Source organism: Pipra filicauda, unplaced genomic scaffold, assembly GCF_003945595.2.
Source record: "Pipra filicauda isolate LSUMZ 115617 unplaced genomic scaffold, ASM394559v2 scaffold97_size2427393_pilon, whole genome shotgun sequence".
Taxonomy (NCBI): domain Eukaryota; kingdom Metazoa; phylum Chordata; class Aves; order Passeriformes; family Pipridae; genus Pipra; species Pipra filicauda.
In genome coordinates, this window is record NW_024105175.1 from 819,638 (window position 1) to 834,876 (window position 15,239).

General features: G+C 35.1%; 1 protein-coding gene across 3 annotated transcripts in view; it reads right to left on the minus strand.

The window, feature by feature from the left end:
- RBM26 (RNA binding motif protein 26) overlaps positions 1-15,239 on the minus strand; it is a 56,708-nt gene that overhangs the window by 22,593 nt on the left and 18,876 nt on the right. The window contains exons 7-15 of one of the 3 annotated variants that reach the window (XM_027721121.2): positions 13,963-14,202; positions 12,389-12,529; positions 11,874-12,014; positions 10,734-10,845; positions 9,788-9,947; positions 8,249-8,413; positions 4,847-4,978; positions 3,763-3,834; positions 468-596 (exon numbers count right to left, since the gene is read on the minus strand). In XM_027721121.2, the coding sequence (XP_027576922.1) occupies positions 468-596; positions 3,763-3,834; positions 4,847-4,978; positions 8,249-8,413; positions 9,788-9,947; positions 10,734-10,845; positions 11,874-12,014; positions 12,389-12,529; positions 13,963-14,202 (1,292 nt within the window). Of the gene's footprint in view, positions 1-467; positions 597-3,762; positions 3,835-4,846; positions 4,979-8,248; positions 8,414-9,787; positions 9,948-10,733; positions 10,846-11,873; positions 12,015-12,361; positions 12,530-13,962; positions 14,203-15,239 lie in introns of all 3 variants that reach the window. The other 2 variants (XM_027721119.2, XM_027721122.2) reach the window with 2 other exon arrangements.

Sequence of the window (15,239 nt, forward strand, 5' to 3'; positions counted from 1 at the left end):
ATAAAAATGGGTACAGGAGAATTATAGCTTGGAAACAACAAAATGCAAAGTCATACAATTCTCAGTTCTCCCAAGTGAAGAAGCAATTTTGGTCACAAGTACAGAATACACTGAGAAGAGAGGCCAGTTCCAAAAAGGCTTAAGAGAGAAGAACAGTGACTACACTACACTCCCTTTCACTTAAAACAGACAATTCATACCTCAACATGGAGACTCTGATTCCAGGAAAAAGTGTTTCACATTTTGAATTTCTACAGTTTTAAACCTGCTTATGCTGCCTGAACATACACCGAAAAATAACAAAACAATGCTGAATTTTCTTGTCCTTTGAAGGAAAAAAAACATAGTGAATTTAAGCTTACGACTAGTTTCATCTATGCTCTTGAGATGAATATACATAGTGCTCTATCTCTAAGTCACAAGTTCCCAACCTAGGTCCATTTTATAAAGAAGCATATTTAATTTACCTGTTTTTTCTTCTGTGCTTCATTAGAGTCTAGCACGGAAGTGGAAACAACAGGCAAAGATTTCTGTGCTGCCTTCAAAGCAGCAGGGTTGTACACAGTTTTTGTCAAGCCAGTAGAAGTGGATAAAACCTATAGGAGGAAATCATTTTATTTTTTTGCCAGTGAATTTCAGTCTTTTAAAAAACCCACACGAGTGCTGAAAAATACGTAAGTGTCTTTTCTTTTGTCTGTTTTGATGATATGGAATATAAAAATCTGGTGTAACAATTTGGAGTTGCTGAAGTTAAACAATTTTTGAAGAGGAAGCACAGCATCAGATATGTAAGTTATAAACATCAGATTATGAATCCTCTCCATTGAGATTTCATATGTACTTCCAAGCTTCAAATACATAAAAATTTACGTATTTGACCATAATATAGGAAAGAGAAGATTGAGATTGTCACAAGAATAACTTGTTTTTCTTTTCTGTTTTGAAGTCTAAAATATAGTATTTCATGGCTGCATGAATTTTCCAAGCAAGAAGTCAACATAATTTTAGACAATAAGGTCCAAAGTAAATACAACATTTCCTTTTCATATGCAGTTTGTGGAAAGTAGAGCTTGCACAATTTTCAAGAAGTAACTCAACTGCAGGGAAGTCTTCAACATCATACAGCAAAGGAAGAGACTCCTATATCTCTCTGTTCTTTTTCCTACATTTGTAGTGAGGTCTGAAATTTCTCCATGACTTACTGAGAAAATAGTTGCCTGCTTTACAATCTCTGTAAAGTATACTATGTACATCGCAACACCACCTGAAGATTTGGACTATTTTATTTTCTTAGCACATTCCTTAAAGAACATTTTGGTCATGCTAGTATTGAAAAATCCATGGCTAAGTCCTAGAGATAATATAGGCATGATCTTGTCCACCTTTTAGCAAAACACAGAAATTATGCAATTGGTATCGTTTCCACAAGTTTAAAAATATTTTCTATATATGTGGAAAATTAAAAGATGCATGCAGATTCTACTGGTCACCATGCACTCCATAAAATAGATACAATGCCCACCAACAGAAGAAAAAAAAGAGACAGCTGAGAAACAGAAAGACAGAGAAGACTAAGAGATCAGAAGAATTTACAACAAGAATGCTTCATATAAACCCTTTTCACTTCAGGGTGCTATTTATACTATTTCTTCCCACATTCAAGTGTTTTCTAGAGTAGGCATTGCAGAGAAAACAAAAGCAAAAAAAAAAAATCAATGCATGTTAAGGGGTATTATATAAGGTGATATAAAATGCTCTCTAAGAAGGTCATTACAAAGATGAAGGATTTTTTCTAAACTTACTAAAGCACAGTAAAGTATGCATGTCCCAGTCATACAGTTTCTATTACGAAGTAGCTTTAGGACAGGCTACATCACAAACAAACAAAAGGAAGCAAAGACAAAAATACCGACGCACTCCTTTTGCCCTGAACTGTCTTCATGGCAGAGCGAACCATATTTCGTCATCTCTTTTAATATAAGGAGAGATGTCACAGCAGATGTACTTGCATCAACTAACACAGACAAGTAAAAAGCAAGACTAATGTCCTCTAAATCTCTTAATACTACTCAAGAGAAAGAACAGCGTGAATCTCTTCACAAGTTCACGAATTTTAAGTCCCCATACAGATCCTAAAAGGCATCACATTATCTTCTTTTCCTCTTGTTCTTTGGGAACCATAGCTACCTCCTTTCTTACTAGAAAGTTCTTGTTAAACCCTGCATTCCATCAGAAACAAAAAACGATCTAGGACATGACATCTATGTTTTCTGACAGCTGTAAATAATTTAATTTCTAATGGTTGTAGAATGTAATCACTGCAAACTAACCGAGTTATTTCCTTGTAAAGGAACAGTAGTAGGTAAACCCAGGTCAATTCAAGCTTCAGAACCCTACTAAAAATGTCAAAGGAAACTGTTGTTTTACAACCAATCCAGTTACAGCCCAGCAGTTCATCAAAATCTATGAGCTCATCAAAATATTATAAGACAACAAAATACTGCAAGACAACAAAGCATAAAACCATTCTAGCATGAATTTACTCTTTGTAGAAAAGTGTTTCAGGATAACTCAACTCTTACAGAATGCGAAAAAAAAAAAAGAAGTATTTCCACTCAAACTGCAAAGTGAAGCAGACTTCCTATTTCTAAAGTTAGGATACAGTATGTATGTAAAATGTAGTTCAGGAATACACAGCAAGGTATTTATCTGCAACTAATTTTGGGCAACAAGAATGGAACTAATCAAACCAACAACAAAATACAGGCAAGAAGCCTAGATCACTGTATTTAGGCAGACTGCTTGAAATGAATCAAAGAGACCTCCTCTAACATTACAACTCAACTTTTAAGTATTGCTACCTTAGTAGCTAAGTACAGCATAGTATCTCTGGAGTGAATTTTACTCGTTAGATTACACTTAATCTTATCAAATACCATTCTGAAAAGGGGTGGGGGATGTGTGTAGGGGTAAATGCAGCAGATGCTTCATTTATTTCAGGTCAAGGCAACTCCCAATAGAAAAGATATGTACCTAGGCAGAGGAATCCTTTTACAGAGTAAGACTTGCTGTCCTTCTACTACAACTCTTCTCAAATGCATGTTATAAACACTGTGGAAGCCTGTCCCCTAAAGTGCTAAACAGATCTGGAAACAAGCATTACAAACTTTGCTACTAAAGTAAACGTGTCCACAACTTTGTATTCTGAAAAATGGAACTACTGGGCAAAATAACTCATAAGCACAACTCAGGCACACCTTTCCCACTTTATCTCTCTTTGTCCTTTCTATACTGATAAATTTCCACTTTTATCTTTTCACAAGTACTGCAAATTGTAAAACCAAATAAGAGGATAAATGTTTACAGCATTACCTTTTAAGGGGCACAGAAGTCCAGAAACATTTTTATAGAACTGCTTTCTATAGTTTCATATATAGTGTCAAAATTTATTTATTTTTAAAATTTATTTCTGTATACTTCTAAACAACTCAGGATTATGGAACATATCTAGTTATTTTCATGACTGAATAAAAGGAACCTACTATATTAAAACAAAACCCACAGAATAGCTGTTTCTGTCCTAGCATGTTTTCTTCTTATAATCATTTAGCTATCCACTGAGCTCTGATATATTATACTTCCTAAAACTAATCTTGAACAAATGAACTTATTCATAGTTATGAAACAAACTTAACATTGACACAATAAAAAAAATTAATTCTACTAAAATTAAATATGAGAGAATATGAGACATTCTCTTACCTTTTCAGTTGTTGGAGTAACTGGCTTTGACACAAAACCCAGTCTATCCTTCACAGATAATTTAGTCACATTCTAAGAAAATAAAGCAAAAATTATAGTTCAAATGTACTTTACTTTATGAATATTTTACTGTTTCCTTTGTAACTACAAAATTAGCAATTTAGAAAAAAAAATTAATTAATAAAACCACAGACTTTTAAGCAACAATACAAGAAAAATATTTAAGCAGTTGATAAAATTTATTTTAGATATTTGATTTTGCAGTTAACAGAAGTCTACAGATTGGATAAGACAAAGATAAAGCCAAATTTGGAATCAAAGATTATACTACATATTGTTTGCAAGAAGTCAAAAACGTGCCAGCTAGAAGAGGATTAACTGCATGGGCTCTTTTAAATACACTACAGTTCTTGTATTTTATAACCTGCTATTTGCAGGCACCAACTGCAGAAATCTGTTGTTTGAATTCAAACTACAAATGTGTTCTGAAATGTGGTGGTCTTACTTTCCAGAAGTAAAACTACAGCAGTGGCACAATGCTAATAATGAAATATTTCTAACAGAATAAAAAATTAAAGGCTATTTCTAATGGGAGTGACATGTCAGAGTCTGTCATTATTTGCACTGGTATTGCAGCTACACTCTTCCTTGTATTAGGGTTGATGTACAAATTCTGAAAACATTTCTAGATGGTGACCATTGGTCTCTAATGGTTTTAGCTGCTTAACAGATAAAATATATAAAAAAAAAAGACAGCTTTTAGTTCTTTGGATTGAATTTGAAATCTGAAACGAGCAATTAAACACAACAATACTGAAATATATTCAGAGTCTTTCAGTTTTTCAATACAGCAAAAAGCTAATATACTTAAAAATTAAGTACCGTGCTCAAGTAAAAAAGCCAAGTATCATGCACTGAGGAAAACTTTAATATGAAAACACCACTCATAATACAATTAGATGCACTCAGAAGTAGTAAATGTGTACTTGCACTGTGTGAGTAACTGTAAGTGATACATTCATACACTGTGGAACCTATCACAGAAAGAAAAACAGGCAACTGAATTTCTTACTACAATACGCACCTGAGTGACTTCTGTATTGGCACTCTGGGCTTCTGCAGGTTCAATATTACTTGCAGGTACTGGACCCAGTCGCTCCTTCACCGATTGCTTCACTACTGGTAAACTAGGTTGCTGAACTAAGGGTTGTATTACCTGTAACACCACCCCCGTCCCCAAGAAAGCACATCACCATATTAACAACAAAAGACTGCTACATTTATCATTCAATAAGTACACAATGAAATTACTGCAATGGTATTTACATTTACACGTCTTCCTTTCTATCATTCAATGGCTTTTTCACCTCATAGGAAAAATAAAAGCTTCATGAGATTTATTATGTTATACTGAATATTTGTGGAGCGCAAACAGCCATAACATCTATTTTGCACTTGCAGCTCACAAAGGTGATGAAACAACTCTGATTTATCACATCTACTCAGACTAACTTAGATCCTACCTGTTAGAACTGAATAAAAAGTAAGAAGCAGTCTTCTGATTCCTCTTACAACTCTCTTATCATCAACCATTTAGTTATGAAAAGGCAGAATACAAACTTGTATTACAAAGCCTCCCACTTTTTACAGTGATATATCACTTTTCATCTCCTATGTGTTTAACGTGGACAAAATAGAAAAAAAAAAAGATGTAGAAACATGTAGTCACAGGAAAAAGAAAAGCAGCTAATCTTTGAACCTTCCATGGATATACTCTGACAGCTAACATTTTTCCTTTTTTTTTTTCTTTGACAAAAACATTAAACACTTAAGACTGAAAAAATATGCTTCCAAGCAAACTTACTGTCATATTTATGACCCTCAGGAGGTCACCTAATCCACTTCTCCACTGTAGGGCAAAGCCAGTTATGCCACTACTGACAGTATCTATCTATCTAGTTCTTAGATTTCTGATGAAAGAGGTCCTGTCACCTCTTTAGGCAAAAGTGTTTCGCTATCCTTTGGCATTAGAAAATGTTTTTTTAATATCTAACCTAAATCTCTTTGTGCTGCCTTTTAAGCCCAGAACTTCCTGTTTTATCTACTTCAGATGAGGAGAGTACATTATTTCAGCTTCTTGGCAGAAACCTTTTATTTGATGATTTATTATGGTTGACTCCCATCATCTTTATCTAAGTACTTCCACTCTTTCAGAAACTCTACAATAAATATTTTCCAAAGTACTCCTGCTGATGAAATAGCAGTGCTCAAGCAATTGTGCTGGACCATATACTACTGAAGGGACAACTTAAAAGCCAACTGACTTTACACTGAAGAAAATTCAAAAGCCTGTCTTTGGTACCTGACAGACAAAATCTGGTTGAAACCATTATAAATACAGGTGAAATTAATTAAGAAATAGAAATCTTGACAAAAATTCAAATACTTATAGTATGTGAAGAATTGTAAGAAGAGTTTTCATACTACTTGTAGGTATGACACCAGATATTAATTTCAATGAAAAGAGAAGTAAATATTCAAGCTCCTGAAAGGCTTATGAAGTAAAAATACCTCTTTACTGATTCAGCAATTTGATAACTGTTACATTTTGTTACATAATTCTAGAAGCATTGCACTTAGAACTTTAATTTCCTGTAACAAGTTTTTCTTGTCACTGTGTGCCTTCTATTGCTGATAAGACTTCAAACTGTAGTCTGTTGACACATGCTGAATGGTTGTTCTTTGTGTGGCAGGAACACTTCCCTGCTACTAAGGAGAAATTAATTTTCAAACCATCAAGGTTAACTGGCTAAAGGTGGTGTGCTGGGAAGCTAGTAACACCACTAAAAGTGATGGCACTATTAAAATAACAAATATATAAATCAGATATTTGTTTGGAAATACATAGTTAACAGTCCAAGCTGGATAGCATAATCAGCAAATAAGATGACAGCATAGTGCAAGCTATCCTTCCAGAAAGAGGGAATATCTGTAGGAATGCAAACGATGTACTCCACTGCCCTCTTCTGGCTGAGGAGATGGAAATCAAGCTTAAAAAATACCATTTTGAGTAGCAAGCAGCTTTTCTGACCAAGCATCAAGGATATTTATAAAATCTAAACAATGATAACTAAGAAGACAGGTGTCATTAAAACTGCATTTTTTTAGGTAAACATCAGGGCACTTATTACAAAAGGAGAGAAAGGAAACTTAAAATGCTGTACAGCAGGACTGCTATGGAAAATTGGGTCACCGATTCTGAATGACATACACCATCAAGAGAAAGAGGGAATTCTCAACTTAGAGCAGCAACTGAACGAATCCTCTAACAACTCATTCATACATTATATCAGCATACATAAATAAGTGAACATTTCTTCTACAGAGTCTGCCTCATATTTTAAAAATGCAGAATGTGTTGTTCCACACTGACAGCAAATCCAATAAAGCAGGATACACAAGTATTTCCAAAGACTTGCTACACCAGATGCTGACAACTCTCATGCAACAACCTACACAGCCTGGGAGAACCCGAGGTTCCTCTTCTGTTTGAGCAGAGCCACTATCCCTGCTGACAAATCTGATTTGGCTTGCTACAGGTTACGAATCTACACTTCACAACAGTAACTGCTGTTTTATTTTTTAAAGTGTTCCCAACGCTACTACAAACACGACAACTACCAATAAGTGTTCCACTGTGATTCAACCAAAAAATGTAGAATACAGTATTTCAGTTGGAAGGAACCTGCAATGATCATCTAGTCCAACTGTCTGGTCACTTTGTGGCTGACCAAAAGTTAAAGCAGGTTGCTATCTGACTGTCCAAATACCTCTTAAACTGCTGGCAGGCTTAGGGCTATCAGCCACCCCTCTGGGAAGCCTGTTCCCCTGGCTGATCACTCTCTCGTTAAAGATGTGCTTCCTCATGTCCAGTGTGGACCTCCTCTGATAGATCTTCGATCCATTCCCACACATTCTGTCACTGTATATCAGGGAGATCAGCAACTACCTCCCTACTTAAAAATATCCCTGGTCCACTCCCACAAAATTAGTCTCTTTATGAAAAAGAGTAAAAAATAGCACCTTTTGGAGGAAAAAGGAGATCATCTTCCAAGAGAAGATATGAAACTTTCTTATGCTCACCAAAAGAAATAAAAAAGCCTATACTAATTAAAGCAAAATAGATGTTATTCAGCAGAAGGATGCATCAAGTCTTGCTTCACATCAGATGACAACAAAGTGAAATTCTCCAAAAGTCACCAAAGGCTTTCTTTAAATGCCTTTGGTCTTAGCTTGCTAATCAACTCTTGAACCTTGCATTTGAGGTCAAAGAATCTACAATTAAAGAATAACATTTGGAAATGAATTACATGAAGTAGTCATTATTTCAAAAGGACTTAGTTTACTTTATATAAATATTTTTTAAAAAGTTTAGAATATTCTTTTTTACATAATATTCTACATAGAACAGACTTAGATCCTCCACCTTCTGTGTGGTAGTTTGGATTTGCGGTACACTGCCTTCTCGATGCCAATAAACTTTTATAAAACGATTATTTAATACTGCTTCTGTACTTGATATAGCTTTCTTTGCTTCCTCATGTGTGGCAAACTGAATAAGGGCACCTTCTGGATCACCTTGATATGCAACCTAAGATTTAAAACAGAAGAACAAAACTTACCACATGTAGGATTTTCATTTGTGTCTAGATTATCATAAAATCATTAGTTTTTAAGCTTAGAAGCTTACAATTTAAGCCCAATACAGGTCATTAGATAAATACTTCCCATTCATGATTCTGTTTGAAAAGTCTAGTGTCAAAAGCCACTTGACATTATGTTAATAAACTTTAAGAACAGTTAAAAAAACCAAACAAAACAAAGTAAAGCAAACCCAAACAGTCAACCAGTATTTCTAATTGCAAACATAAGTAGTTTTTTGAAAGACAAAAGGAAGCATCCCTGAAGTAAAGAAAATTGCTACAAAAAAATATAGGAGTCAGTTAGTAAAAATGTCCTACCTACTGTCAGAGCTAGACAGCAAAGTTCATTTTGGTTTGCCTCCTTTGGCCATTAGCACATTATTTTAGCTTCTAAGGCCAAGATTATACCCTTTGCAGAAGAGCAGAGCTTGCGATATCTTCATGCATATCTTGGCTCTCTATACACATCCACAACACTATTTTACCTGCCTTACTGAATAATAAATACTCCTGCTAATACACCCACATATTTAGGTAAATCTACAGAAAGGCTTAAGAGATATTTAGCAGCAATTAAGTGAGATTTTATATCCCTCAGTGTTCGGACAGGCATAGAAGGTTTACTCTGTACTGTATCAGTACACACAAAACCATTCCTCATTCCAGATCTCACCGCAAACAGGAAAGTGTACAGAAAAACACAAGCTACCATCTGAAACTTGTTGATAATGAAGCACAGCAGAAGATCAGACCGAGTAGCTTAGAGACTGGGTATGAAATACTGGCATTACACATGCAGCCAGCAATATGTAACATCAGCCTAAGTTAGGCCCTAGTTTTTTCATCTCTTTCCTATCTTTCTTTAATTATTTGCTTATTTCTGTGGGTGACTCCAATAAACCACAAAGTACTTATAAAGGAAAAACCATTATTACTATGGGACTAGAAAGCAATTGTATCACAGGGACTGCTTTCTGGAGGAGAAATAAAGGTTTTCCATATTTACAGAGGGTTTACAATATCGGAGTCAAACTTGAGAAAATGGGTCAAGAAAAAACAATGCGATCAATTTTCAACGTTTTAAACAATGCATCTTAAAAGTCTTATCTGTGAGAAACACAGCTGTTCAAAATAATTTCTGCTTCTTCAATGGCAATTCCATTAAAAACAATGAGATCATCTTCAAGAAACAAGTTAGGAAAATAATGTAAACTTTTAGGGAACCAGGAAAAAAACAACTGGCATTCTCCTTTCAGTAGCTACTGCTATCTTTAAATCAAAACATACTGAAAACATACTGCTTTCTCTTTGTTGACTCTTACCTGCAGGTTGACTAAGTTTCCAAACTTACTGAAGTGCTCGTTAAGTTTGCTGATATTGTTAAGTTCTGGGGGAACTTTTCTCAATTCAAGCTTTGTATTTTCATTTCCAAACTGTACTTTCTTCTGAAAACCTGGACTATTTGTTCTGTTAAAATTTTGCCTGCAACAAATAAAAATCAAGCCAGAAATCCATAGCAAGCTAGCAAACACATGTTAAATTGTATACACTTACACAGGAGTACGTGTGTATGAACCACAAAGATCTGCAGACTTAAAAAACATGCAATTTTAGAAAAGTGTAGAAGAGTACAGCACATAGGCCCATACACCTGCTGTCTTCCCCATTGATATTCTCAGCATACCTCAGCACATAAATCTGAGAGATAATTCACATTTATTTACTCATGTCAGTAATTCCTGACTTCCACATCGCTTCTCTCCAAAAACTATTTAACTATTCCATGAAATCTCCCCACTACCATTTCAAATAACTATTACTTCAAGGCTCTCCTCAGTCCCAACAATCTCTTAAAAACTCTTCCAAACTTTTGCCACATCAGGTGACATCTGGTCACTAAGCACTGCACCTTGTGTTTTTCCTCAGTAACATACCTGGCAATTCAAACCAAAATAGCAATGATAAAATTCACATTTCACAACTAAAATCAGTCATGTCTAACTGCAGCTTTCCTGTTTCTTAGATCATTACAGCTTTCAAGGAGAGATCTTAGTATAATCCAAAGCAACTTCATCTATCTGTATACTGCCTTTGAGAGAAGACAGGCAAATACAGATCACACTGCAGTGTGATTTATTTTAGTACTATCAGCATACTCACAGTTTAACTTGCTTGCCATTTATAGAGATACACATATGTTTCAGATTACAGTAAAGAGGTTCACAAAATTTCAACTATTAAGCCAACCTTGTGTTAATGATCACTCACTTGTCAAACCAAGTCTTCTTTGCAGGAATTCCACCATCCCCTGCACCAATTGTTCTTTTCCTGGATTCAGCATCTACCACTATTCTCATACTACTTTTATTAGGAGGTTTTTCTGTAAATAGATGAGAAGATTTTACTCTTTTTTTGTATTTTCTGTGTATTTAATTGCAAAAAAGTATTCTGCTCACATTGAATTTGCACTGAAAAGCACAACTGTTCACTTTGAAATTACTATGATCTTTGTTCTAACTGAATCAAATCTTGGTCACAGACTTTTTTTCTTAACTATCAACAGATCCTGTGACAGATCCAAATAGCTAATAGCACTCATTTTGTCACAGTAACATCCCACATAAGGAAAACAAAAGAGGTGTGACAGAAGGCATCTGCCTCAAGATGACTGCACTCTGATTCACAATGATTCACAACGTCCCATGCAATACTCTGAGGCTCACACCACTTCTGCTAACACCTCCATTCTACTATTAGATGGCACACACAAAAACAGTCATGATTGGAAATGCACAATACTCTGGGGCATAAGACCTAGGAGCAAGATTTATGGATGGAGTGGGAAAGGAGTCACTTTTGCTGAAGAACAGGAATCACACTGGGGGACTCCTCACTGAAAATACACCAACAGAAACATAGTAAGATTAAACAGAAATACATACAAATGCAAATAAAAACCACATTAAAAATGGTTTTATCCCTCTTCCTTTCCCATTCTGCATGCTGCTGCTTCTTCACAGGGCCACAGGAACTGTGAGGTTAAGATTATTCATGCATAAAACTGTCTGCTACCACATAAAAAACTCCTTCCTCTCTGCAGCAAAAATCACATTAAGACTCTGTTACAGAAACCTTAACATTTTCTGTACAAAAGATAAACAAAGTGACTAGTTATTACAGCTCAGTGTAAACTGTGCAATACTCTAGCAAGAGATTTAATTTTACCCATAAAAATGCACACACAAAGCAACTATAAACATACTTCCCTATTCAATTAAATGTCTCAACTCCAGAAGATTTTTTAAAAAATGCAATGTTTTCCAGTATTACATTCTCTGAAAACTCCCTCGATCTTCTTTAATATAAGGAAACCAGCTAAACTAAGTAAGTATAGCTTTAAGGGCATACCTCTGGGTGGTAGATCCATATCACCTGATGTGAGTCCTATCAAATTTGGTCTTTGGGCATGTACTCTATGTCTATACATAGGTCTTGAAGTATTTGTTATACTTGGAGCCTCTGGATTATAGCCATCTGTGTCATACGTTTCTGGTAACAAAAAAATTGTCTAATTAAAATAAATTGCAGTTAAAACCCCTAAGGTTTCAAATATAATATTTCATTTAATTACAAGATACAATTACAATAAAAAGCTGTATAACTACTATCATAAAAAACTGTCGTGCCAAGTTTTCTGCTTAAACACAATGAAAATACTACTCTACAGTCAAGATTCACATTTTATATGTAAATTTTACTGTCATCCTTAACTAAGTCTGAAAAAAAGAACGTTAAGTTACTGTCACAGTTTAAACAATACAAACTTATTCTCCCAAATTATATAATCTCTATAAAGTACAGTATAATATGAATCAATGTTATTCTATTTAGCAAACCTTGTGGGCAAAGCCTCAGTACTACACCTGCTGTAAAAAGAGAGGGTGGAGCAGGAGGCGGCTGGTGATGAATACCCGTTGTAACAACAGTAGGAACTGAGCTAGTTGCTGAGTTTGGGGGGGCATCCATGCCAGCAGGCTGTAAGGGTGGAAGTGGAGGGGGTGGTCCTGTGAAAAACAAAGGAAAACACTGCATTCATTTGCTATCCACTACACTTTCACTACACTCAAGTGTAATGTTTTTAAGGCTATTTAAGAAAAAAGGGCACAAGTGCAGACATGATGCTGTACCAGAAATTCACATGAAACCACTCCCAACAGCAAATGACTCAGAACTTGGATTACAGAGAAAAGCATTTGAATTGTTTAACATTTCTCCAAACATCTTCTTTCTACAAGCAAAACTGAACTGCTAACCCAGTATTTAGCTTTACCAATAGAAGAATTTTAAAGCCCTATAAAACTTGTCAAAGAAACAATTCTTATTTTTAATATAAAATTAATATTTTTAATATAACAAAAATAATCAATAACTGACTTGATTGAAATTATTCTTCCAAACACCCAAAAAAGAAACCTTCAACTCTGGTGGAACTCTTCTTTAAATGGAGGGGGTTTTTTTGTTTGGTTGGTTTGACTTTTTTGACAACAGGGAATGCAATACTTTCAAAGCTAAGTAGTCAAGCCTGACCTTCAGTTTATTCATTGGCAAAATCAGGTTTTGGAAAAAGATATACAGTCATATATTTGGACTTCCCAAGCAGACCTGAAAATAACATGCAAGGTAGAACTGATCACCCCAAAAAGTTACACCCTATACTAAGTGAAATAAATACATTCAGAGCTTACTTAAATATACTATCAGCAGGAAATTAAAAGACTTTAAGAAACCTCCAAGCAATATCAAATATCAATTATTCCTGAGTAATTTTACCAAGTGGGACATCTGAGTTAATAAAAAAAGAGAGAAAGGAATAATCACATAAAAGTAACATAGCAGCTTTCAAACCACCCGAAGGAACTGAATACTAAACTGCTATTTTATAAATGAAAGTCAGGCACATAAGTCTTCACATAATTTTTAGTGCTCCAGCTAAAGTACTTTCCAATGAAAGAGTAAACAAGCTGCAGAATTTTTCTTAGTTACTTTACAAGTTTAGTTTCAAAATTAATCCCAAATGACATTTTCAGGTATAAATTTGATGTGGTCATGAATTATCTTTAAATTTATTAGTACGAATGAAACAATATCTGTTGTTTCCAGGATTTTCCCTCCTTCTGTAGCAGCAGTCAATTTCAGACAACTGCTCCTATAACACTCAAGGAACTGAGTTTTGCCATGTCATGGTTTTGCTTAAATACAATTAAAATATTACTTCATATTCAGGATTCACATTTAGCATGCAAATTTTACAACAACCAACTCTGCAACAACTATCATCAAAAAGAATCATTTTGAGGTAAGCTATACTATAACAGAGCATAGTACAACCTTCTAAAGTACAGTTTGCATTCTTGAAAACAGCGTTTTGCACTGTATACAACTCAAGTAACATCCAGGCTTTTCTACTAAAAAATGAGGTTTAATCTTTTTAAATTACCTGTTACAGGTGGAAGGCTAGGTGGTAAGGGGCCTGGTGGTGGTACTGGAGGTCTAAGGTTAACAGGAGGAGGACTCAGAATTGGTGGAGGGGGAGGAAGTCCAGGAGGAGGTGGTCCTTCGACAACAGGGGGTTGTGCTGGAAAAGGCAGAATGCCAGGAAGATTCACATCTTCTACCACTACGGGATCGCTTCCATGATCAAAAGGGCACATGTCTCCTCTCATACAGAAACCCTTTTCTGAAACATCAAAAAGAATTGCTGTTAGTATTCAACAGCTGTAGCTTGATTCAGAGTTGATACGAGACATTCCACGTAAAATGAGGCAGTTTGTAAATTAAGAGTTTTACATACCAGCAGAAACTTAGATTAGAAAATGAAATTGACCATTGAACTTTATTGTTAAGAGTCAGCACTCGGGGAGATTGCAGCAACATTCTAGCAGAATAAATACAGCAGTTCAATTTTTCTTGAAGAAATAATTTTGCACTGAATTGTAACAAATGGTAAAAGCAAAGAATGAAATTTAAATGTCATCACATTAACAAAATCACATTGTTTCTAAGTAATAAGCACAGACACTGGGATTGAGAAACCTCTGTAAAGTTAATGTTATAAAATTCCAACATGACAAAATTAATTTTTTTTCTCTTTTGCAATTAGAATTAGAATATTTTGCTATAGTTTAATACGATTATGTAAGAGGAAAAAAAATGTTATTTACATATGTATATATTACATGAACATATGCATACATATGTAAATATTAAACACATATATGATTAAAATTAATATACATCGACTTCTTTTCTTTTACACACAAGTAAAACATTGAAGCAAGTCCAGAGAAGGGCCACAAAAATGATCAGAGGGGCTGAAGCACCTCTCCCTACAAAGAGAGGCTGAAAGAGTTGGGGTTGTTCAGCCTGTAAAAGAAAAGGCTCAGGAGAGACCTCATTGCAGCCTTCAAATACTCAAAAGGGGACTACAAGAAATTTTTTAGTAGGGCCTGTAGTGATAGGACAAGGGTAGTTGTTTTAAATTAAAGGAGGGTAGATTCAGACTCGATATAAGAAAAAAATAATGATGACGAGGGTGGAGAAACACCAGAATAGCTTGCCCAGAGAAGTGGTAGATGTCCTATACCTGGAAACACTCAAGGTCAGGTTGGACAGGGCTCTTAGGAACAGGAACTAGCTGAAGACGACCATGCTCACTGCAGGGGTGCTAGACTAGATGACCTTTAAAGGGTCCTTCTAACCCAAACTGGTCTAGAT